The sequence below is a fragment of the Abramis brama genome (assembly GCF_963993115.1).
Source record: "Abramis brama genome assembly, chromosome: 10".
NCBI classification, from domain to species: Eukaryota; Metazoa; Chordata; class Actinopteri; order Cypriniformes; family Leuciscidae; genus Abramis; species Abramis brama.
The window spans coordinates 28,530,753-28,556,187 of NC_139972.1; the positions used below are offsets into that span (position 1 = coordinate 28,530,753).

Below are 25,435 nucleotides of genomic sequence, written 5' to 3' on the forward strand. Positions count from 1 at the left end.
CTCGTTCCCTCTTCTAGAGAGAACCGAGGTTACGTTAGTAACCGAGTACGTTCTCTTACGAGAGTTCTCTCGTACTGCGTTCGTAGAACGCTGCGGGAACCACTTGTAAGACGCCGTGCGTGCTGGGATGAGAAAACACCGACCACTGGAAGCTAGTCCAGGTATACAGTGCATAATCACCCGGTAGACTTCGGAGAGTCTGGAGGGGGGGGGGGGGGGACAACCACCCTCAGATAGCTGCGTCCTAAGACGCGATATAACATCACATAGGCAGGGGGAGGCCTGGCTAATGTGGGAAATGTGGGTCTTACGTAATTTCGCCCAAATGGATGCGCCCTTAAGCGCGATACAGCGTCACATAGGCAGGGAGAGCCTGGCTGATGTGGGAAATGTGGGACTTACACACTTTCGCCCAAATAGGTGCGTTCTAGACGCGATATAACATCACATAGGCAGGAGGGAGCCTGGCTAATGTGGGAAAAACATGGGTCTTACACAATTCTGCCCAGAAAACTTCGGCGGCGCTGTGCGTCTACGATATCAGTGCCGTGTTTAGACAGCTGACTCGAATACACCGAAAATACTTGCCTTGCAAGTGCGGTGAAGTCTTCGGTGGCGCTGTGCGCCTGCGAAATCAGTGTCCTGGTTAGACAGCTGATTCGGCTAAACCGAAAACAACCTGGCCTGCAGGGCGGGAACTTCTAGGTTGTAGAACCTTATGAATGTAGACGGCGAGGCCCAGCCCGCCGCCGTACATATTTCCTGTAAGGAAATCCCGCTAGACCAGGCCCACGATGAGGCAACGCCTCTCGTGGAATGCGCTCTAATGCCCAAGGGGCACTGAAGGCCCTTGGTGGTATAAGCCATTGTTATGGCGTCAACCACCCACCTGGACAGGCTCTGTTTCGAAACAGCCGTTCCCTTGGAACGTCCACTGAACGAGACAAAGAGCTGCTCCGTCTGTCTGAAGGCAGCGGAGCGGGACACATAAGCTCTTAAAGCCCTAACGGGGCAAAGACAGCTCGAGTCCCCTTCCTCGTTTGATCCCGGCAGGGCAGACAGGGAAATAACCTGAGCCCTAAACGGAGTGTTGAGGGATTTCGGCACGTAGCCGTGCCTAGGTTTGAGTATGACTTTGGAGTCATTGGGCCCAAACTCCAAGCACGTTGGACTCACAGAGAGCGCGTGCAGATCGCCTATGCGCTTCACCGAAGCGAGGGCCATCAAAAACACCGTTTTGAAAGACAGATGTTTGAGGCTGACAGATTGGATAGGCTCAAAGGGGGGACCTTTCATGGCTGCCAAGACCGTAGAAAGGTCCCACACCGGGACTGAGGGAGGTCTGGGGGGATTCAGCCTCCTAGCTCCCCTGAGGAAGCGGATGACTAAATCGTTCCTTCCCAGTGACTGGCCTGGCGTTGCTGTCGAGCACGCTGCGATAGCCGCCACATAGACTTTGAGCGTGGAAGGGGATCTGCCCTTGTCCAACAGCTCTTGTAGGAAGGAGAGAACCTCCGTCACCTCACAATCGAGGGGTGACAGGCCCCGAGCTGTACACCAGCTGGAGAAAACCGACCACTTCGAGGCATAAAGCCGCCTGGTGGAAGGCGCTCTAGCCTGAGTGATGGTGTTCAGCACTCCATCCGTGAGACTAACGGGTAACCGTTGAGCGTCCACGCATGAAGGGACCACAGCTCTGGGTGTGGGTGCCAAATCGAGCCCCTGGCCTGCGAGAGGAGATCTCTCCTCAATGGCACTGGCCATGGAGCGGAGTCTGCTAACTGCATCAGGACTGGAAACCAGGCTTGGTTGTCCCAGAACGGTGCTATAAGCAGTACTGGGCATTTCACTTCCCTGACTCGCTCCAGCACCTGAGGTAGGAGGGAGACTGGGGGAAACGCGTATAGCGGGCAGTGCGGCCACTTGTGGGACAGTGCGCTGTCGTTCTTCGAAAAGAACACGGGGCAATGAGCGTTTTCTGGGGACGCGAATAGGTCCACCTCCGCCCTGCCGAATCTCTGCCACAACAGCCGGACTGTTTGTGGGTGTAGAGACCATTCGCCCGTGGGAACGTTGTTCCTGGACAGCCTGTCTGGACCCAGGTTGAGTGTCCCGGGCACATGCACCGCTCTCAGCGAGCGCAGGTTGCGCTGAGCCCATATTAGGAGGCGCTCGGCCAGCCTGAAAAGGGAACTGGATCCGAGACCGCCCTGGCGATTTATGTAGGACACCACGGCCGTGTTGTCCGAGCGGACTACGACGTGTTGGTCCTTGATGTGGGGACAAAAGCGCGTCAGCGCGTTGTGAACTGCTAGCATTTCCAGGCAGTTGATATGCTGGAGCTTTTCTCGTTCTGACCAAAGGCCAAAGAACGGCCTGCCCTCGAGCAGCGCTCCCCATCCCGAGGTGGATGCGTCCGTAGACACCACTTTCACTCTCGAGGAAGTCCCCAGGCTTACACCTGAACGGTACCAATCGCCCGCCGCCCATGGTCTCAGGGCTGCTGCGCAGTCTTGATCGACTTTGAGGCGCAATCGGCTGAGTGCCCACGCTCCGCGTGGCACTCGCGCTTTCAACCAGAACTGCAGAGGGCGCATGCGAAGCAGGCCCAGCTGGAGAACTGATGATGCTGAGGCCATGAGGCCCAGCATCCTCTGAAACCGTTTGAGCGGGATAATCGCACCGCAGCGGAAGGACCTCGCTGCGTGCTGTATGCGCAGCGCGCGCTGTTGCGACAGCTGCGCCGTCATAGAACGAGAGTCCAGAACGATGCCCAGAAACGATATAGTTTGGCTGGGGTTCAGGGAGCTCTTCGTCCAATTGATCATGATACTAAGATTCTCGAGGTGATCGAGTAACATGGTTCTGTGCTCCACGAGCTGAGATCGTGATTGAGCTATGATCAGCCAGTCGTCCAAATAGTTCAGCACTCGCATGCCCCTGAGTCTGAGGGGAGCGAGCGCTGCGTCCATGCACTTCGTAAATGTACGGGGTGCCAGGGACAAGCCGAATGGCAGGACTGTATACTGGTATGCCCGACCCTCGAAGGCGAATCTCAAGAATCGCCTGTGGCGTGACGCTATCTGTATTTGAAAATACGCGTCCTTTAGATCTATCGACATAAACCAGTCTTCTCGGCGAATGTGCGCGAGGATTTTGCTGGTCGTGAGCATTTTGAAACTGCGTTTCACTAAAGCTCTGTTTAGTCGTCTTAGATCTAGTATGGGTCTGATACCACCGTCCTTTTTGGGGACTAGGAAGTATCTGCTGTATAGCCCCCCTTCGCTTTGAGCTTGGGATACATGTTGTATCGCCCCTTTGCTCAACAGTTTTGATATTTCGGCGCGAAGTAGGTGTGCTACTTCTGAATTCACCGTAGTTTCGACGCGCGCTGTGAAGCGTGGAGGGCGTCGACAAAACTGTAGCGAGAAGCCTCTCTTTATAATGTCTAGCACCCAGTCCGAAACCCCTGGAAGCGCGGCCCATGCGTCTGCATGGCCGGCTAGGGGTTGGATGCGAAGCGCGCTCTGTTCGCTGTGCGACGGCGGCGCTTCGGGGTGCGCTAGCATAGGCGTTACGCCTGAGACATTTGAGGCGGGGAGCGCGCGTAATACAGCGGGCAAAACGCTCATCCTCGACCGCGCTACAGTGTTTATCTGAGCGGGGGAGGTCTGAGAAGGTCTCATGCAGCCTACAAGTGAACGTGGGCGGGGACCGGGCACGTTTACTGCTTTGGCCGCGCTGTCTGCTTGAACAGAGCGGGCGCGCACAGGTCCCGTTTTTACAGGGAGCCTGTGACTTGCCAGACATAGTGTTTGTGGGCACTGGGAAGTGGGCACTTTGACTATGTTTGGGGCGCGATCGAACTGCGTCGATCTTATGAGTACGGGCCCTGTGTGCAGGGCTGTGCTTGTGTGTAGAGATGGGCACAGAGAAGTGGGCATCAACACTACATTTATAGCACCATCGGCCATGGCCGGGACACCAGAAAATACACTCTTTTCGGGATTTATCTGGGTAGCCGTAAAAACGGCTTTTGTGTGCAGGCAAGCGGGCAGCTGTGCGGGCTTGTGCTCTGCTGAGAACGCTGAAGCAGTCGCAATTCCTGGGACTGAGACAGCGGTGCGCTTTGGTGAGGGCCCGGTCGCAACGGGGCTTACACACCTGCGCTTTCCTAGGCGTGCTAGGATTTCTTTGGGGCTTCCGGCTTCAACACAACCCTTGGTCGCGGCCCGCGGTGAGTGGGGCGGCGGCTAGTAGAGCGAGAGCGAGGGCGTGAGCTGCGCTGCTGTCGCTGTGAGGGGGCGGCCGAAGGCGGGGGCTGAGGCTGTGAGCTCCGAGGGGCCTGTTTCTCACGGCCCGCTGCAGAACTGGGGCGCTTCGGCAGGAAGTGCTTGAACGCCTGTGACGCTTTTTGGGCTTCGGAAAATCTCTCCACGAGCTCGGAGAGAGAAGATCCAAAAAGGCCAGCGGAGGATAGCGGGGCGTCGAGGAACGCGTTGCGCTCTGCATCAGCCATCTCCGTGAGCGTCAGCCACAAATGCCTCTCGGCTACGGTAGCGGAAGCCATACAGCGTCCCATGGCTTGTGCTGCAGCCTTGGTAGCGCGGAGGGAAAGATCCGACGCGCTTCTCAGGTCCGCGATGCAGATAGCTTCAGGTCCTATCTCGTCCAGTTTGCGGAGGAGATCGCCTTGGAAAACCTGAAGCGTGGCCATGGTGTGGAGAGCCGATGCCGCCTGCCCAGCGGCGGAGAAGATCCGCGCGAGCATCGACGACGTCATGCGGCAGGCTTTTGACGGCAGCGCAGGCTTAGTCCGCCGTCCAGCAGAGGGCGGGCAAAGGTGGGCTGCTATCGCCTGTTCCACCGGCGGCAGAGTGAGGTAGCCTCGGTCCTGAGCATTATCCAGGGAGGAAAATGCTGGGGATACAGACGAACGTGTTCGTGCAGAAAAGGGAGCGTTCCAGGCCTTCGCCACTTCTTCATGAAGCTCAGGAAGAAACGGAGCGGGCTTAGACACAGGAGAAGTGCGCTCACCAGGGAGGAAGCTACCATCAAGCCGGGTGCGCGAGGGGAGTTCCGGTGCAGACCACTCGAGGCCGAGGCTCGCCGCGGCCAACGCGAGTACTCGCATGAGCTCCCTCTCGATGCTAGCTCTAGCCGACGGCTTTCGGGCAGGAGGCGTGAGATCCGCAGAGCTCGCCCAGTCTTCACTGCCTGAAGCTAGCAGAGAGCAGGAATCCTTTTCGACCGACTCGACTTCAGAAACAACTTCCTCAGATGAAGCGGCGGCAGACTGCGGGCGCTGAGCATCAGGAAGTGCTTCGGGGGAAGCCGGTGAAGCTGGCGGGCGAGCCGGCGAGCTTTGTCGGGAAGAGGTGGGTTCCGGGGCCCGCTGCGAGCGGCGCTTCTTACGGCGCGGCACCGCGGCGGGGGGCGCAGGCTCGGAGAACTGTGCCAGGCGAGTCCGCAGAGTCACCATCGGCAAAAGCTCGCAGTGAGGGCAGCCGCCGTCAGCGAGCGCGAGCGCTGCGTGATCTTCGCCCAGACAGGAGACGCAAATAACATGGCGGTCTCCCTCGGTGAGCGGGGCTCGGCACGAGCCACAGGATGGCATCTTGAAAAAGACGCGGCTCTTTTAGGGGTGAGTGTTCGGGGAACACTGCACACACACACACAGAACAGAGCAGATAAAGGATATGAAGCGCCGGAAAGCGCAGCAGGTACGGCAGTAGAAGGCGGCGAAGGCCAGCGGCTTCAAGGGCTCGTCCCGCTGAAAAGCTTGCCTCGACGACGCTTGCTTCTCCGTGATCCAGCGATGCGTGAGCTTCGCTGAAGAGATGAAAATCAGTTGAATCAGCCTACTCGAGCTCCTTTTATAGGGGATGGCCACACCCGTTTCGGCGGGATGTGACGAGGAGCGCGCGAAGCACTCTCATTGGTCTGATGTTGCATCAGCCCTCGCTCGATAGGCTCATGCAGTTGCCGCAGAACAGCCAATGAGTGAGCGAGCCGTCTCGCCATGGCTGTGCACTGCCGCAATGCGTTTTACAAATATGAAAATTAAGGATAATTTTGCTTCAGTATTTCGTGAAAAGAGACTTTTCCGCAGCGTTCTACGAACGCAGTACGAGAGAACTCTCGTAAGAGAACTATATTGTCATATTGTAGTTAGCATGGTTTAAAGCACATTGCTTAATGTCATGCTAAGTACATGAAACCTCATATGGTGTGACACAAAATCATAAGGTGTGACAAGAAAACCCTGTCACACCTTATGATTTTGTGTCACACCATATGATTATTTTGTCATATGATATGAATTGCATTTAAATACGTAAATAATGCTCTTAGATACATATTTTATAACTAATAATTAAGTTTATTGAATATTTCGTCCTTTTAACACATTTTGATACTATATTATGTACACATTTAATATCTATACACCAACTCAATTTGGTGAATCCCTACTATCCCATTTTCAAGCTGAATCCATGTTAAACTACAGCATTTTGTCACTCAAATGTTTCCCTTTATTTATTTATTTTTTATTTATTTTTTTCAGTTTGAGGTAGATTTCTAATGCGAATAAAGAAAGAACAAGGAAATGATACATCAGCTTGCTGTTCGGTCATCGTTTTACTCATCCTCATTTTGAAATGAATTTATGCATTAAATAAATAAAAAAAATGTTCAATGATTTACTATAAAGATTATTAGAATTCATGTAGTTAATATTCAGCATATTCAAATAAAAAGTGCAACATCAAATGAATACAGTAAGTGGATTAATGAATGTGTTATAAACATATGATTATTTGCTACTTTGAGTAGAACTCACTGTTTTAAACAATTTTGTGATTTATGCTGTAACTGAAACAATGATTCACTTGTCAAACTAAGTTGGGTTGTTTGTTAAATGCAGCTAATACAGATTTTTGCATACAGATTGTTGTGTGGTGTGACATCATATGACGTGACACCATGTCATTTGGTGTGACATTCAGAATTTTGAAAGAAATTAAGGCTTTTTGGTTATTAATCATAAAATCATCAATGTGACAGATGGGGAATAGTGCCAGCAAAGGTTACAAGCAATTTGGTACTTTTATAACAAGGTATTCCCAAATTAATTTGAAGTATATTGAAAGATTACAAGTAAACGTCTGTCTATGAGTGATGATAAAGTAAAATAATGCAAAATGTAACATATTTGCACATAAGAAATGCTATACTTTTATATAGTAATGATAAAGAATCAGGATAAATTGACTTACATTATCACATTATACCCCTTTTTAATTTAATACACAATAACATTCATGTCACACCATATGACATTTTTAGTCACTAAGACAGTAAACTAGTGAATAAATGTACATTTTAGGACAAAATCTACAAGACCACATATATATTTGGAAATATAAGAGTTGGTAGAATATAACCCAGTGAGTTCCATGACTTACATTTGAGATTTTTTTTAAAAACTTTTTTTTAGCCAAATATGTCAACCACCCATAAGCAAGTGTATACATTAGTGATTATGCTATATCTAAGGTTAGCAAACAGGTTCCCCAGCTACCGTCACCTGATGTCCTTTTGGTGGCTAATCAAGCCTTCCATCCACAAAATAATTTGTGTGTCCAGGTTCAAAGCTGCTGCTAGGAAAAAATAATAAATTACACATGCATGGCTATCAGTGGTAGGTTATTCTCTTATACACAGTAAGAATTACGGTTATTATGTACCGTTAATTGTTCATTAGTTACTTCAAAACGCCTACAGTATGATTTTTTCTGTATTTCCTTGGTGATAACATAATACAAACTTACCTTTCATCCATATTTTTATCTTTCCAGAGACAGCAGCTGCAGCCAATTGATGAGTTTTTTCAGTGGGTTTGAAGGAGAGAGACTTGGGACACCGTTTCCATGTGCACCAATCCACGGTGAGCAGAATTATTTCCACATGGACAAATTACCTCTACTCACTGTTAGGATCAGTGTATGTGTGGGTTTCAGAGATGGGGACTCGAGTTTGAGACTCGTCCTCAAAAGACTTCAGACTCGACTCGGACTCAAGCTGCGGGACTCGTGAACAGTGTTTATTTTTAAGAAATGTCTGATGTCCCCATTGGATTCAACGGAGAAAAGTGAATTAGAAGCACTCACTTCCTGATGGCCGAGCGTACTGCGCAGACTCAAACTGAGCTTGACGACGTAGATGTGGCGTGAGCAACCTGTCTGTCTTCTAGTAGCTGTGCCAAGAGAAATCTGAATCATTCCCTTCCGAAACTTGCAGAGGCGGAGAGTGTGAGTAGGAGGTGTCCATGAGCTAGGAGCAGGACAAACTTTTGCTAAGTATTCTGATTATTTTCGTGTTTCTGTAGAAATAAATAATGGACAAATGGAGTCTTTAAACGCCTCAGATGTAAAGTTATTCGCTGTCAAAGTGACACCAAAATGAATGGGAGTCAATAGAATGCCAACAGCAGGTGAGGGTCTGCTAAGCAATGGCGGCGCCCGGGGAAGCTTCAGTGTTTTCCGAAACGTTGCCCCCCTGGTTATTCCCCTCCCTCCGTTACCTATAACCTGCCCACGTAACACGTGACGTACTACGTATCTGCTGCACGCGGGTGCGGCCACGCCTAAAAAAAAAGAAGAAAAATAAAGTGTGGCCGCGCCTGCGGCGCAGCAGATACGTAGTACGTCACGTGTTACGTGTACACATGAGAGGACAACGAACAAACATGTCGACTGCACCGGCCACTGCTGTGCCATTCATCGTTGGCTTTGGATTAAAAAACTTCAAACAAGACGGCCCAAACAGAAGAAGCACTCAATGCAAATATGCGATATCAGGATAAAAGATTCAGGCTCAACCACATCTAATTTTATCAGGCATCTGAAACCGGATCCTGATAGGTCAGTAAACATGTTTAGCTCAGCATTGACCATCTACCATTAGCTTGCTTCTTGCTTTAGCTACGACCTAACGTTATGGGAGGTTAACTCCGACTGTCTGTCTTCCTTATGAAATATAAATATATATGAATATATAAAGTATTTGTTTAACCCTTGTATGGTGTTCTGTAGGACCCGTTTTCAAAAAGTGAAAAAAAAAAACGTTTTTAAAAGTGTGGAAATTTTAGGTCCTGTGTACCTTTACTCTGTCCTCCTCCTGTCAGGGCCTACTGTTATTGTGTGTGTGTGTGTTCTTGTATATGGTTTATGAGGACACAAATGTGTACAATGACTTGGGTATTACAACGTAAACATGGTTTATGAGGACATCTGTGTCCTCATAAACCAAACGGCTTAAAAAACATACTAAATGGTGTTTTTTGAAATTCAAAAAAGGCCAAAAGTTTTCTGTGATTGGTAGGTTTAGGGGTAGGGTTAGTGTAGGAGGATAGATTATACAGTTTGTACATTAGTAAAACCATTACGCCTATGGAGAGTCCCCGTAAACCACATATCCAAGTGAGTGTGTGTGTGTGTGTGCGTGCTTGAGTGTGTGCGTGCGTGTGAGAGAGAGATTGTGTGTAAGTGTGAGAGAGTGTGAGTGCAAAAGTGAGTTTTGTTTCTACCCCTGACGTTCATAAACCGTATACAAGAACACTGCAGACAGTTCTCCTAAGTTGTGAACGATTCACTGGGTCACACACTGGAGAGAGAATAAGTGAGAAATTTGAGGAGATATGTGACAACTTTAATATAAAACATAAATTGGATTACATCATCTGCGATAATGCCTCAAATATGAAGAAAGCCTCACAGTTTGTTTCCCTTCTACTAAAACTGACAATGAATATGATGATGAAGATGAGCTGGGAAACAGCTGCATGTGGGAGGAAGTAAGTGAGGAATACCAGGATGATGTGGAATCCTTCCAGAGCAGCTGTCGGCAGCAGCGGCTGCAGTGCTTTGCACATTCATTGCAGCTTGTTGTAAGAGATGGACTAGAGGAGACAAAAACTCTGAACAGTGCAATGGCAAAAGTGACAAAATTTTGCAGTTTACTCCATTCTACTTGTATACTGAAGGAAGCATTTGAGGCGGAGTATGGAGCAAACCAAAGCATTCCCTCAGCTGTGTCCACACGATGGAACACAACTCTTCGCCTTGTGGTCACTGACCTGGATCCCCAAAGCCTAAACTCTCTCCTGGAAGCCCAAGGGAATAAAGGTCTGTGCTTATCAGCCAGAGAATGGTGTCAGCTCAAAGAGCTTGTGGACATTTTAGCCCCATTTCTGCAAGCAACAGACCTTACACAAGGAGAGAAGGTGGTGACTGTCAGTGCGGCTCTCCCTTTTGTACTCTCACTCAGCAGCCACCTCATCCATATGCTGAATGCATCTCGTCACCTGGTTGGCTTAGTGAAAGCACTGCAGAAGTCACTCCAACGCTGTTTCCAGGGGATGTTTGCAAATGTCAGAATGGATGAAACAGCACAACCCCCCGTAGAGCTTCGATTTGGAGATATGTTCTACATGTTGTCTGCACTACTAGACACATCATTCTGCCTCTTTTGGCTAGAACAAGATGTCCTCGCACCAGATGAAGTCAAGAGTGAGGTGAAGGAGATGATGATAGGTAGGTGAATACACATTAACAGATTTAAAAGATTATCATCACATTATGCATCTAACATATTAAAATCTTATCTTACTTTTTATTGATTCATAACTTAATCATCACCACTGTGCATTTAGTTTATTAACGTCATAATATTGTAACTAACCATCATTTTTGTGGAATATTTTCAGACCTTCTCTTGGTTGAGGCTCAGAAAGTCACCATACCTGAGGGCAGCAGTGGAGAAGATGAGGAGGAGCCACCAGTACCCGCTAAAACTCCACGGCTTTTCTCTGGCTACCGCAAGAAGAGTACCAAGAAAAATGCAGACCATCACACATCCTGCAAAGATGAGGTCATTTGCTACAACCAGGTGTGCTCTGAAGAAGGTTGTTCCCTGAACACAAGATCACATGGCCACAACATAAGGATGTTGTGTTCAGATAGAGAACTGGACTGAGGATTCAACACTCAACGGTTTGCTTTTTGTGTTCAAAAACTCAACACAAAGCAACATTAAATGCTGATCAATATCTGCCATTGTTGATAAGCATGCAACTTTCCTGACAAAGTTCTATCTACTGAACACCAAACAACAAACAGCAACAAACAGCCAACTGCAAGCAGCAGCGGAGCGGGGCTGGCTCGGCGAGAAAGCACGTGGAGCAGCGGGAACCAGAGAGGAGGCCGCTTCTGACGGTGTGGTCGCCGAGGAAGGCGACCATTTCCGGACGCGAGGTGACCCAGAAGCTGGTCGGGGGAGACCAGGAGTTGCTGCTGTGGACGCCGGGTGAGGCTTTAATTCGCGTGAACTTCGCTGGGGACGGTGTAGTCGCTGTGGAGTGACTCGCTGACTCGTGGCGGAGCGACTGCTGGTCCTGCGTTGCTACTCAGACTGTGTTTTAGGTAACAACAACAAGATGGCCACAAAAAAAATCAAAAAAGACATAGAGGAGTTAAAAGCAGCCATGAATATGATGGGTGAGGAACTGGCGACTATAGCCAAGCAACAGCGTACTATTTTAAATCTCATGAATGAAATCACAGAACTTAAGAAGCGAAATGAGGAACAGCAGAACAAGGTTAACTTCTTGGAAGCTCGTGTATCAGACCTGGAGCAGTATACTCGAATGAACGGAGTCTTGATAACTGGATTGAAGATTAAGCCACGGTCTTACGCTCATGCTGTGATTGGAGAGATGCGAGACGAGAGCGCGGACCGTGATGATTCAACTTAGGCTCAGGTAACAGCCTTCCTCCATGATAAAAATATATCTACTAAACAGACACAATATTGAGGCATGCCATATTATTCCAACAACAAGGAACCAGAAAGAACGTCGTCATTGTCCGCTTTCCTAACAGAAAGCATAAAATTGACCTGCTCAGGCAGGGCCGTAAATTGAAGGGCTCAAATGTTTATATTAATGAGCATCTAACTTAAACAAATGCAGAAATTGCAAGAAAGGCAAGGTTCTTGAAGAAGAAAGGGATAATTCAAGCTACTTGGACTGCAAACTGAAAGGTGTTTGTTAAAATGAATGGCACTCCAGAGCAGGCTAAAGTTATGAGTATCAGAAGCATTGAGCAGCTCGAAAAGTTTGAAAGTAGTCTATAGTAGAGCAAACTCCTAGGAGTTTGATCATGTAGCTTTCATATTATTTTCCTCCTACCATTGTTGATTCAGTAGCTTTTGTCATGTCTAACAATATGATTGATTTTCAATATAGTAGATGTTCTGATACTGACCAACGTATAACTGACTTTGATGACTTTGAATATCGATCCTGAAAATAATTTTTATGATAACTTGCATAACAACTGTGGCTATTATACAGAGCAACAGTTTAACAATCAGTGTTGGGCAAGTTACTTCGAAACTGTAATGCGTTATTTATTACTTGTTACTGTAATTTCAAAGTAATTCGTTACATTACAATATTACTGTATTTAAAATGTAAGGCATTACACTACTATTGCATTACTTTTAAGTTACTCTCACCAAAATAACTGCAAATATGGATTCGGCAATCTAAATGTAGCTTATGATGCTCAATTAGCTCATTACACATCCAGTAGAAGGTGATGTGGTATCCGACTGACCTTGGACCCATAAGAAATTTTACCATGATGTACTATAGTACATACCATGGTATACCATAGTAGTACCATGGTATACCATAGTAGTACCATGGTACCTTACATATAACCATGGTACATACTATATAGTACTTCAGATATTATCATGGTACCATGGTACATTGCATGGTACTGTAGATGTTACTATGGTACATAGTATGGTACCTCAGATTTACCATGGTACCTACCATGGTACATACCATAGTACCTCAGATATAACCATGGTACATACTTTATAGTACTTCAGATATTATCATGGTACCATGATGATAATATCTGAAGTACTATACTGTACAGTATGTTACTATGGTACATAGTATGGTACCTCAGATTTACCATGGTACATGCCCTAGTACCTCAGATATAACCATGGTACATTCTGCCGTACATATTACCATGGTACATACTACCTCAGATATAACCATGGTACCTCAAATATTACCATGGTACTTTGCATGGACGCATGGTACAGACATCTTTTTACTTTAAGCCCGGGGTAAACTTTAGGCTTAAACTTTAGCAAAAATAAAAATAACTAATGAATAATAACTAAGCCAAATATTTTTATTTTTATTATTATTGTGAGTGACTGCAGTAGTGTGGGCATAGGCCATTTGGTCTGAACGAGTCATAGATCTCCAAAATCAGTTTTAAATGTATAATTTAATATTAATGAGATTTTTATTTAAGTAATGTTCTAATTCTAGATGTTTGTAAATGCTGCATGATTTTGATGTGGTTTAATCAATGGCCGTGCGCGTGAACTTTGAACATGCATGTCGCTTTCAAACACTGGAGCGGCCGCGGCGCAGAGTTGCCATGGAAACGGCGCTGGACCACTGCGACTGGTAAGCAGGAAACTCCCTCTCTCGCTGTTGAGAATGTACTATTCGCTGCAGGCTCACTCATCTCTGCTCTGTCTGATTAACGTACAGGAAGTGAAACATTTTGCGCGGATGTTTCTCCTCTGCTGATCTCGCGGTGATTTTGGCGAATTTGTATGAAAAAAAAAAAAACTACCACTTTATTCCAGGTTAACTAACAATGCTTGTAACGCGCGTTACTGACATTTGTACCGAGTAAAATATTACATTTTTCCCCCCTGTAATGCCTTACATTACCGCGTTACAGCAAAAAGCAATGCATTACAGTAATTAATTACTTTTGTAACGCGTTACTCCCAACACTGACCAGCACACAGTTTAATAGTAGGCTAGAGGCTTAGGGTTAACTGTTCTGAAAACACAGTACAAGTGTTCAGATGTGTTCAATGTTCTTTAAAAAATAAGGAAGTTTTGCAGAAGAATCTGAAATCTGTAATTTTGCTATAAATAATCACATCAATCCAAGTAGTTACAGTAGCCTATAGACCTTATGCGCCAGAGAAACGAGGGCGCCGCCATCTTTAGAATATTGTCTTTGAACTTCCGTTTTTGCGGTCGCTCTGTATATTTCTATGGCATTGCTGTCCAGGAGTCATTAGCTTTTGAAGTGGATCTAATTAATGTAAAGTTAACAAAAGTTATCTTGAGGATTGTAATGTTTAAAGCAGATGTCTTAACAAATGTCAGTAGACCGGGAAGATTTTAAAACGAGCCGTTCATTCATAAATACGCAAGATCGCTGTGAAAATACAGACCGGAAGTCAAAAGACAACGAGCGCAGCGCTGAAAAGGGGCGGGGCTACATAAGGTCTATAAGCTGGTCCTGCAAAGCTACCTTGTTTATCGTTCTACTAACATTAACACACTACTAACATCTACTAACATTTATTTTACTGTCAGAAAGTCTTATTAGTAATTGTACTTATTTTTTTATAGGTTGGACTTCGGGATGCTTTGCCTGTGGTGGTAACGCACAGCAAGTGCTCGTATGTGGCAGGCACTGCTTTGTGCAACCATACTGTTGCCCATACTGGGTTTTGTTTATAGTTTTAGCTTTAAGCTATTTCCTCCATAATAACTTTTATTTGTCTTTAGGGTGTAAAACCAGGACACATGAATTCCATGTTCAACACAAAACCTGTACCAAATCGTACAGAACCAGGTGGAGTGAGTTAAGTTCAGCTGTGGCATTTTGAAATTTTTGTTTTATGTTACATGTACAGTATACTAAAATAGCTAATAACAATATGAAGACCATATTTTTAAAAGACATATGCTTTAAACATGTCCATAACAGACATTCAAAATAATCCACACTATTACAGAAGATAGAAATGCAAAGATTATGTATATAAAAATTTTACATTACCAACATTAATTCTCATGTTAAACATATCTTTACATAAGTGGACTCTACAGAGGGATGGTGGGCCCTTTACCAGATCCTTGTATGTTCAGACTTGTGGAGGCATATGCAGAATTTAGCCTTGAGGACAAGCCACTTGCTACCACCATGAACATGACAGCTGAAAAGCCACTTGTAGAGAGTGCATTTGGGTTGGTCCAGGAAGGAAGTGCATTGTCTTTCCAACAGCCTCTGTTAACATCACGATACATCACCCTACATGATACACCACCGAGTCCTCCTTTGCCTCTAGAAGGATATTATCTAGCTCCAACTGAATGCACATTTGTTTGTAGTGAGGAAGAGTCCTTACACTTACAAAGTCTAAACATGACATTAGATATGGCCCAGAAAATTGAGGAGGCAACACGTGACCAAAGTTCCCTTTCGTGGTCACTCCGAGTTACGTCGGATGACGACGATTGGGGTTTCGCTTAGAAGCCTATCACCTTCGAGTAAATAAAGCGAGCCAATGGCAATGAAATGCCATGGGTCTGCGGAATTTGCATAGCGTATCTCCGCCCACCGCAGGGGGTATATAAGGAAGTACGCTGGCAACATGCAGATATGTTTTCGCTTCGGAGCCGAGAACTTCTCCACTCCACACAAGCCAAAAATCCTGAGTTATCTCATTCATTCGAGACGAGCGAGCTCTCCGGTGTTGGTGTGACGGCGATTTCAGCGAGTGCACACTACCCTGCTGATCTGGTCAGTGATCTGACAGTTAGTGTGATTTCTCCCTGTTCGCTTCAACATCCGCGGAGTTTCCTCTCACAAAAAGAGCATTGCACGTGGCACGTTTTTTTAAAGATGCCTCGCCCGTGCACTTCTGGTTGTGGTCGTGATGTATTCTTTGCTGATGGGCACAATCTCTGCTTAGCGTGTTTGGGCATTGATCACGCTAAAGCAGCGTTTGTGGATGACTCATGTTCTCATTGCGGGAACATGACCATCTCCATGCTGCGGTCGAGACTCAATGAGCTCACCAGAGCGAGAGTCCCCCTACCCACACCCCGATCTACTGACTCCTCGAGAGCTAGTACTTCGGCTGGTGGCCGGGGTGACCTAAGGGTGACTGTGTGGGACATACCGCCGACACGTCCACGGTCCACACACCCCTCTTCAGCATCGGTACCCGCGAGTGTTCAAACTGAGACCGCTGGTCCCTCTACGGAGGCCGGGAAGTGAGGGTTCGGCTGTGTTGCCGCCCTCGGGCGTGCCAGCATTGCCCGAGTCTGATCCCGAGATGACTGCCATGCTTTCCCGGGCAGCCGCGGCCATTGGGCTCGAGTGGTCCCCGCCACCCGATCCAGTGCGCTCGCGGCTGGATGATTGGTTTTTGGGAGCGGCCGCTGACACTCGTCGCCGCCCAACCCCAATTCCATTCTTCCCGGAAGTGCATGAGGAAGTCACGCGGTCCTGGAAGGCTCCCATGTCTTCCCGTGATCGTCCGTCGGCTTTCTCCGCCTTTCCTCCCCTCGATAAGGCTGATGCTTGTGGGTACACTGGGATTCCCCCGGTTGAACGTTCTGTCGCGATGCAGCTGTGTCCGACAAGCGCTTCATCCACATAAGTAAAAACTGGCTCATCTTACCCCACTCTCCCCTATAGACCTTATGCGCCAGAGAAACGAGGGCGCCGCCATCTTTAGAATATTGTCTTTGAACTTCCGTTTTTGCGGTCGCTCTGTATATTTCTATGGCATTGCTGTCCAGGAGTCATTAGCTTTTGAAGTGGATCTAATTAATGTAAAGTTAACAAAAGTTATCTTGAGGATTGTAATGTTTAAAGCAGATGTCTTAACAAATGTCAGTAGACCGGGAAGATTTTAAAACGAGCCGTTCATTCATAAATACGCAAGATCGCTGTGAAAATACAGACCGGAAGTCAAAAGACAACGAGCGCAGCGCTGAAAAGGGGCGGGGCTACATAAGGTCTATAAGCTGGTCCTGCAAAGCTACCTTGTTTATCGTTCTACTAACATTAACACACTACTAACATCTACTAACATTTATTTTACTGTCAGAAAGTCTTATTAGTAATTGTACTTATTTTTTTATAGGTTGGACTTCGGGATGCTTTGCCTGTGGTGGTAACGCACAGCAAGTGCTCATATGTGGCAGGCACTGCTTTGTGCAACCATACTGTTGCCCATACTGGGTTTTGTTTATAGTTTTAGCTTTAAGCTATTTCCTCCATAATAACTTTTCCACTCCACACAAGCCAAAAATCCTGAGTTATCTCATTCATTCGAGACGAGCGAGCTCTCCGGTGTTGGTGTGACGGCGATTTCAGCGAGTGCACACTACCCTGCTGATCTGGTCAGTGATCTGACAGTTAGTGTGATTTCTCCCTGTTCGCTTCAACATCCGCGGAGTTTCCTCTCACAAAAAGAGCATTGCACGTGGCACGTTTTTTTAAAGATGCCTCGCCCGTGCACTTCTGGTTGTGGTCGTGATGTATTCTTTGCTGATGGGCACAATCTCTGCTTAGCGTGTTTGGGCATTGATCACGCTAAAGCAGCGTTTGTGGATGACTCATGTTCTCATTGCGGGAACATGACCATCTCCATGCTGCGGTCGAGACTCAATGAGCTCACCAGAGCGAGAGTCCCCCTACCCACACCCCGATCTACTGACTCCTCGAGAGCTAGTACTTCGGCTGGTGGCCGGGGTGACCTAAGGGTGACTGTGTGGGACATACCGCCGACACGTCCACGGTCCACACACCCCTCTTCAGCATCGGTACCCGCGAGTGTTCAAACTGAGACCGCTGGTCCCTCTACGGAGGCCGGGAAGTGAGGGTTCGGCTGTGTTGCCGCCCTCGGGCGTGCCAGCATTGCCCGAGTCTGATCCCGAGATGACTGCCATGCTTTCCCGGGCAGCCGCGGCCATTGGGCTCGAGTGGTCCCCGCCACCCGATCCAGTGCGCTCGCGGCTGGATGATTGGTTTTTGGGAGCGGCCGCTGACACTCGTCGCCGCCCAACCCCAATTCCATTCTTCCCGGAAGTGCATGAGGAAGTCACGCGGTCCTGGAAGGCTCCCATGTCTTCCCGTGATCGTCCGTCGGCTTTCTCCGCCTTTCCTCCCCTCGATAAGGCTGATGCTTGTGGGTACACTGGGATTCCCCCGGTTGAACGTTCTGTCGCGATGCAGCTGTGTCCGACAAGCGCTTCATCGCGTGGTGATCCTAAGCACCCATCCAAAGCCTGTAGATTTTCGTCTACTATGGTGGCGAAGTCTTACAGAGCGGCGGGACAGGCAGCTGCCTCTTTGCATGCCATGGCCATCTTGCAGGTCTACCAGGCCAAGATGCTCCGTGACATGCACGAGGGTAGGACAGACCCAGGGCTCTTCGATGAGCTGCGCGCCGCCACCGACCTCGCTCTCCGAGCGACGAAGGTGACCGCGCGCTCCCTGGGTCTGGTGATGTCCACAGCTGTGGTCCAGGAGCGACATCTCTGGCTGAACCTGGCCGATATGCGTGAGCCCGAGCGGACTCGTCTGCTCGACGCTCCCATATCCCAGGCCGGCCTTTTCGGCGGTGCGGTCGAGGACTTCGCCCAACAGTTCTCGACCGCCCAGAAGCAGACTGAGGCGATCAAGCACATTCTGCCCCGACGCTCCGCTGCTCAGCCGTCGGCACAGAATCCTCAGCCTGCTCGCCGCCGAGGGGGGCCGCGTCGTGGAGGAAGCCGCAGGAAGGCGCCACAGCCCTCTCCAGCCCCGCGGCCCGCTAAACGCCAGGCAAAGCGGCGCTCCTGAGACGGGCCGCTCAGGATTGGCACTCTTTTCTGTTCAGGAGCTGGTAGCAGGGCCACTCCTTCCCCCGGTGGAGGGCCGGGGGAGAATCTTTTGTTCTCCACTCCACTCCACTTTTGTAATAATAGTGTTTATTGTATTCCATATTCCTTTCACATTATATTTATTTTTCTCTAGTAAATTATTGTAATAATCCTTTTTACATACCCTCATCATGTTAGTTAATTTGTTTTTATATTTCTTATATTTTAACTCCAATTCTTTGGTTCTATATTTTATAAAATTCCTATAAAGAGTATTCTTTTTTTTTTTGCAAACATTTTGAATTGATTTAGACATCCAAGGTTTTTCTGAATATTTCATTTTACTGCAATATTGTTTTATTGGACAGTTTTTATTATATAAAGTTATGAATATGTCTAAAAATAATTCATATGCAGTATTGAGGTCAGCTTCTTTAATTACTTCATTCCAATTGTACTTAATTAATTCCTTTCTAAATGCAAATAGTTTCTTCAGTTCTCAATCTCCTATATTTAATTTTGTTACACTCTCTTTTTCCACTATAGTTACAGTCATAAGTCACAAAGATTGGCAGGTGGTCACTTATATCATTAATTAATATTCCACTTAAAGAATTACTTTCAACATTGTTTGTAAAAATACCCAGCGAGCAAAAAGTCGTCCAGAAGACGTCTAAAAGACGTCATTCTTAGACATCCAGAAGACGTCCTCACAGGAGCCAGAATGAAAGTTTTTTTGACGTCTTTTCTGGACATTGTATAGACGTCAATTAAAGACGTGCTAAAGACGTCATTCTTAGACATCCAGAAGACGTCCTCACAGAAGCCAGAATGAAAGTTTTTTTGACGTCTTTTCTGGACATTGTATAGACGTCAATTAAAGACGTGCTAAAGACGTCATTCTTAGACATCCAGAAGACGTCCTCACAGAAGCCAGAATGAAAGTTTTTTTGACGTCTTTTCTGGACATTGTATAGACGTCAATTAAAGACGTGCTACAGACGTCATTCTTAGACATCCAGAAGACGTCCTCTCAGGAGCCAGAATGAAAGTTTTTTTGACGTCTTTTCTGGACATTGTATAGACGTCAATTAAAGACGTGCTAAAGACGTCATTCTTAGACATCCAGAAGACGTCCTCACAGAAGCCAGAATGAAAGTTTTTTTGACGTCTTTTCTGGACATTGTATAGACGTCAATTAAAGACGTGCTACAGACGTCATTCTTAGACATCCAGAAGACGTCCTCTCAGGAGCCAGAATGAAAGTTTTTTTGACGTCTTTTCTGGACATTGTATAGACGTCAATTAAAGACGTGCTAAAGACGTCATTCTTAGACATCCAGAAGACGTCCTCACAGAAGCCAGAATGAAAGTTTTTTTTACGTCTTTTCTGGACATTGTATAGACGTCAATTAAAGACGTGCTAAAGACGTCATTCTTAGACATCCAGAAGACGTCCTCACAGAAGCCAGAATTAAAGTTTTTTTGACGTCTTTTCTGGACATTGTATAGATGTAAATTAAAGACGTGCTACAGACGTCATTCTTAGACATCCAGAAGACATCCTCACAGAAGCCAGAATGAACGTTTTTTTTGCGTCTTTTCTGGACATTGTATAGACGTCAATTAAAGACGTGCTACAGACGTCATTCTTAGACATCCAGAAGACGTCCTCACAGGAGCCAGAATGAAAGTTTTTTTTACGTCTTTTCTGGACATTGTATAGATGTCAAGTAAAGACGTGCTACAGACGTAATTGTTAGACATCTAAAGGCAGCCAGAATAAAAGTTGTATTAGACGTGTTTTCTGTAGTAGAAATGTCAAAGACTGTTAAAGACCCATACTGACATGGAAATCCCATATGTGCATTTTGCAAGGATCCAACTTTAAAAAATATTTACTTACAAATATTTATAAAACAGTGGTTGAACTTGTGAGTGAGCTAGTTCTCACTGAGAAAAACCCAGTTACTCCTTGTTAATGGTTGTCGTGTCATGAAACTGCAGACACACAGACCATAGACCTAAATAAGATTTTAAAGAATATTGATAATATTGTATATTCAATTGAATAACTGTGGTGTATATACTTGCATTTGTATATCTTAACAATATAACTAATAAACTGCTTACCATTTTCCTGTAAACCAAACTAATCACTCCAAGAAATCAACTATTTAAATCTCAAGATATATTTTTATTACTATTTTAAATCTTAACAGCCGAAAGAGTAAAGTATAAATTAACACAATAAAACTTAAAAGACAGAACAGTAAAGTTGTAAATTAACACAATTTCCCTTTAAATAATCTATAAAATGTTGTTAAAAAAATATAACATAACAGTTAACAAAATATGGCTGCTATAAGGTTCACAAGCTTCATTTATAGCAGCAAGCAGTTCCAGATGATCGGCTACAGACTTTCTTTGGGCCTCTGTTGCAGCTGGGTCCCATTTCATGACAGCAGCTACAATCAAAGCAAAAAAATCCACATGTAAAATAAATAAATACAAATGCCACTGTTGTGGTTTAGCTTATAGCAGAGATACATAGTTGAAAATTTGAGTACTCGAATCAATTAAATGAAATAAATCACAAATCAAGTAAAATTACATCAAGCCTGATATAAGGCATTCCACACACACACACACACACACACACACACACACACACACAGGGGCCATTTACAACTTCATGCGATTTTAGTGATCGGATTGCTATATGATCTTGAAAAGACCAGGTGTAAATGCCCTCCGAAACGCATTCGTGACGCATTTGAATCTGAATGCTCAAACCACTTCAGGAGGTGGTCTGGGTCGCATTCCAGAAAAAACTGGACATGCATCTGGTTGTTGAAACCACATATGTAAATTTTACTCCTCCCAAAAACGCTCTAAAATAAAGGTGTGAGAGCGTGTTATAGGCTATATGTCATGTTATAGCCAGTTATGACGACGCTACTGCCGCATCGCCGCTGACCATCTAACGTTATTCATCAAGCCAACGTGCAAACTATCGCAAATCAAAGTGAAAGTAAGTCCCAGATTCTTAACACACAGTTATCATCATTAAAAGTAAAGAAACGAAATGATCTTACCAGGGCTGTTGCGCTCTCTCCTATTGCGGTCTTTGATTTAGAAATTTTAACGGATGATCAATAAAATGCAGCTCATATCTGTTGCTTTCGGTGACGTGAACGCCATTAAATTTGCATAGCGAGGGAATCGAGGGAATTATGTGACCAGGTGTAAATGGAATTGTTGTGATAAAACAGATAGCTATCCGATCTGAGAAAACGCATCAAGTGGCCAGGTTTAAACAGCCCCATATACACACACACACACACGCACATATTAGGGGTGTAAGTTAACGGTTCACAAAATCCATGGTTCGGTTCGGTTCAATACGACACACTTGTGTCACGGTTCGGTACGTTTTCGATACAGGAAAAAGAAAGAAATACCAGAGAAATTTCCTTGTTTTAATATTTTTAACTTTTTTTTTGTATTAAACCTAACATCATAAAGTATGATTTTTTTTTTTTACTTTGAGGAATGATGAAGCTATAATTGACTCTTAGAAGCATGTAAAACAGCTCCTTGAAAAAAATGAAATGTAATATTGTAGTTATAAACAAAGGTTTATTTTAGTTCAGATTAACATTTGAGGGCAGTAATTTTATTTATGTCAAAAAAATAAAACCAACGTAATGTAACTTGAAAGCATTATAGCCTACTATTCCTGCCAAACTTCCATGGTTACAGTTAGTGTTACTACAGTAAATCCATGGTGAATGTTGCTGATCTGTGGACACTGGATTGTTCATTCATGGCACAATGTTTCTACGTCAGCGCTGTTTGATCCGTTAATAACAGAGAAATATGAATGCTTCTCACTAGATCTCGCAGCGATGTTATTACTTCAGTGGGGATCTATTAGCGCCGTGTAGTAACAGTGTCGCTTGATCAAGATCGGCTCGCGCTGCACTGGTCCAAACTGATAAACGGCCCGTGAAACACATAATAACAGCACCTGCTTTCTGGTCAGTTAGCCTACAGTACCTGCTTTTTTTGTGGAAACCAAAACTTTTGATTGTGAGAGAGCCATGTGTTAAAAGTCAGATGGCACTTAAGCTACTTTATGATTTGCCCTATGTCTGAACAAAAGAAATAAAAGTTAACTATCTATACCATATTGAATTGCATAGCATCATATTTTTGCAATACGTTGAATCGAAATCGAATCGCACCGGATCGTAATAATAGTGAATCGTATTGCATTGCATTGGTAGCTGCCAGCTGGCAGCTGCTTATATGTATCATTAATGTATTGTATCGTTGGCTATGCATCGAGATGCGCATCGTATCAGCCTCAGTTATGGAGATGCACATCCCTAATACCTACATAGGAAAAGTAACTACATTTACATACTGTGAATCGTTTTTTTTATTTATCGAGAATCGTTTTTGAATCGAAAATCGCAATTGTATCGAATTATGACATTTTCTTAATCTTACACCCCTAATATAAACATACATATAGTACTTTGGAGACCAATTGTGTTGAAATAACATTGAGACAAAGGAGGTAGAGGACGAATACTCACTTCTCTTGGTAGCTGTTCCGATGAATGACGGATCCTGGCCACAGAAAGATAAAAGAGAGAGGTAAAAGGGGGGAATAAATTAGCATGGGTCACATTTCATCTGTTTTGTCTGGTATCTAAAACTTATGTCTGATAGAAAAATGTGCATCACCAAAAGAAGGAACATGTAGATTAACACAGTGGATCTGTCCAAATGGTAATCGTTTTAATAACGTTGTCATCTGAACAAAGAAAGAACTCTTCCGTTTTTAGTACATTGTTGTTGAGTAAAAGTTCCTTAAGTTTGTGTGTTCTTGACGTCTTTTCTTTTAACCCTGCAGGTAGTTACATTAACGCATCTATTAATAAAAGTTTTACCTATGGAACTTCGGTATGATGAAAATGTGTGTAATATAGCAAACCCAAACAAATGTTAAATGGAACTCTTCCACCATATCTAGTTTTAAAATGAATCACAGGAACTTGCCATCCTAGGTCACATTACCATAAATATAATATAAAATTACTATAAGATAAAATTACTTCAGTTAATTTACCATCGCATGCATGTCCCCCTTTGCTAACCCTTTTGTGGAAGGCTCTTTGTGAAGGGATTTAGATGTTTGCTTGGAACACCCCTTTAATTGTACATTTATTAAATCACATGTAAGGTTTATAAATAATACTAGGTAAAGGAGAGCAAACTGATTCCCCCTTCATTTTATCTACCTTATGCCGACCGAAAGGTATATGATTTTCTTTCTTCAGATGAAAACACATATTTTAGAAAAAATAAACTAGACTTTTAGAAATATTATCCATCTCTTGTGTTTGTGTGTCAAATAATGCAAGTGAATAGACACCAAAATGCTGAAGGTCGAAAAAGTCCAAGAGCATTGCTCACATGATAAGTGCAGAAAACATCTTGTGTGAACAACACAGCAAGCTGTGAGTAGGCTGTATGAAGTTTCTGGCATATGCACTTGCATTATATTGGCTTAGAATAATGGATAATTAAAAAATATATATTTGTGGAAAGAAAGTCAGATTTTTAATTTCGGAGTGCATTGTGCCTTTAAAATTGACTGCGGATTTAGATACTGGGTAACACTTTATTTCAATAGTCCACTTTAGACATTCTACTAACTATAAGTAACTTTGCAACTACGTGTCAACTATCTGTCATTAGAGTATTAGTAGACTGTCTGCTTAATATTTGCTAACACTCTGTTTTGTTGGTCCCCTAACAGACATTCTACTGACTATAAGTTACTTGGCAACTACAACTCAACTTATTCTCCTAACCCATTTCCTAACATCTAAACTTAACCTACCAGTCTATTGACTGTCTACTACAGCCTACTAATACTCTAATGAGAGTTAGTTGACATGTAGTTGAAAAGTTATAGTTAGTAAAATTTCTAAAGTGGACTATCGAAATAAAGTGTAACCAGACACTGCAGTGGATACTTACTAGTGATGGACTTGTTTCTCTGTTGGTGCCTATTCTGCTCCGTAAGTCCAATGCTTGATCTAAAAATTTTTTTTTTTTTTAAAAGAGTGTTAATAGGATTATTGATCGGGTAACATAGGACCATTTTTTTAATGTTCCATAAGTGTTATATAAATCTGGAGAACCCTTACTAAAAATTAACACTGTTTTGCGACACTAACCAAATGGTAATAAATTATTGTAATACGTAAAATAGGAAAGAGGCCGCACTATGCATAAACTTTTATTTGCAAAAACACGTTTCGGCGTGTGCCTTCATCAGTTTGCACGCGCCGAAACGCATTTTTGCAAATATAAGTTTATGCATAGTGTGGCCTCTTTCCTATTTTACGTATTACAATTATCCAGGCCAGCACTCTAAAACTTTATTAATATATGCAGTGAAGCCTGCTCCTATACTTACTTAATAAATTGTTGTATTAAATCCACCATAAAAACATGGTTTCTACACTATAATAAATAAAACATGGTTAATTTAGCAAATGTCCTTAAATGATTAGTTCACCTCAAAGTTGAAAATTGTCATCATTTACTCACCCAAGT

At 44.7% G+C, this 25,435-nt stretch overlaps 1 protein-coding gene across 5 annotated transcripts in view; it reads left to right on the forward strand.

Moving 5' to 3' along the window:
- LOC311091109 (uncharacterized protein) overlaps window positions 1-25,435 on the forward strand; it is a 156,075-nt gene that overhangs the window by 50,049 nt on the left and 80,591 nt on the right. For 4 of the 5 annotated variants that reach the window (XM_084126867.1, XM_084126869.1, XM_084126870.1 and 1 more), the window contains 2 exons: window positions 7,863-10,598; window positions 10,772-11,824. In XM_084126867.1, the coding sequence (XP_083982993.1) occupies window positions 9,848-10,598; window positions 10,772-11,040 (1,020 nt within the window). In that variant the 5' untranslated portion in view covers window positions 7,863-9,847 and the 3' untranslated portion in view covers window positions 11,041-11,824. The remainder of the gene's footprint in view (window positions 1-7,862; window positions 10,599-10,771; window positions 11,825-25,435) is intronic. The other variant, XM_084126871.1, reaches the window with a different exon arrangement.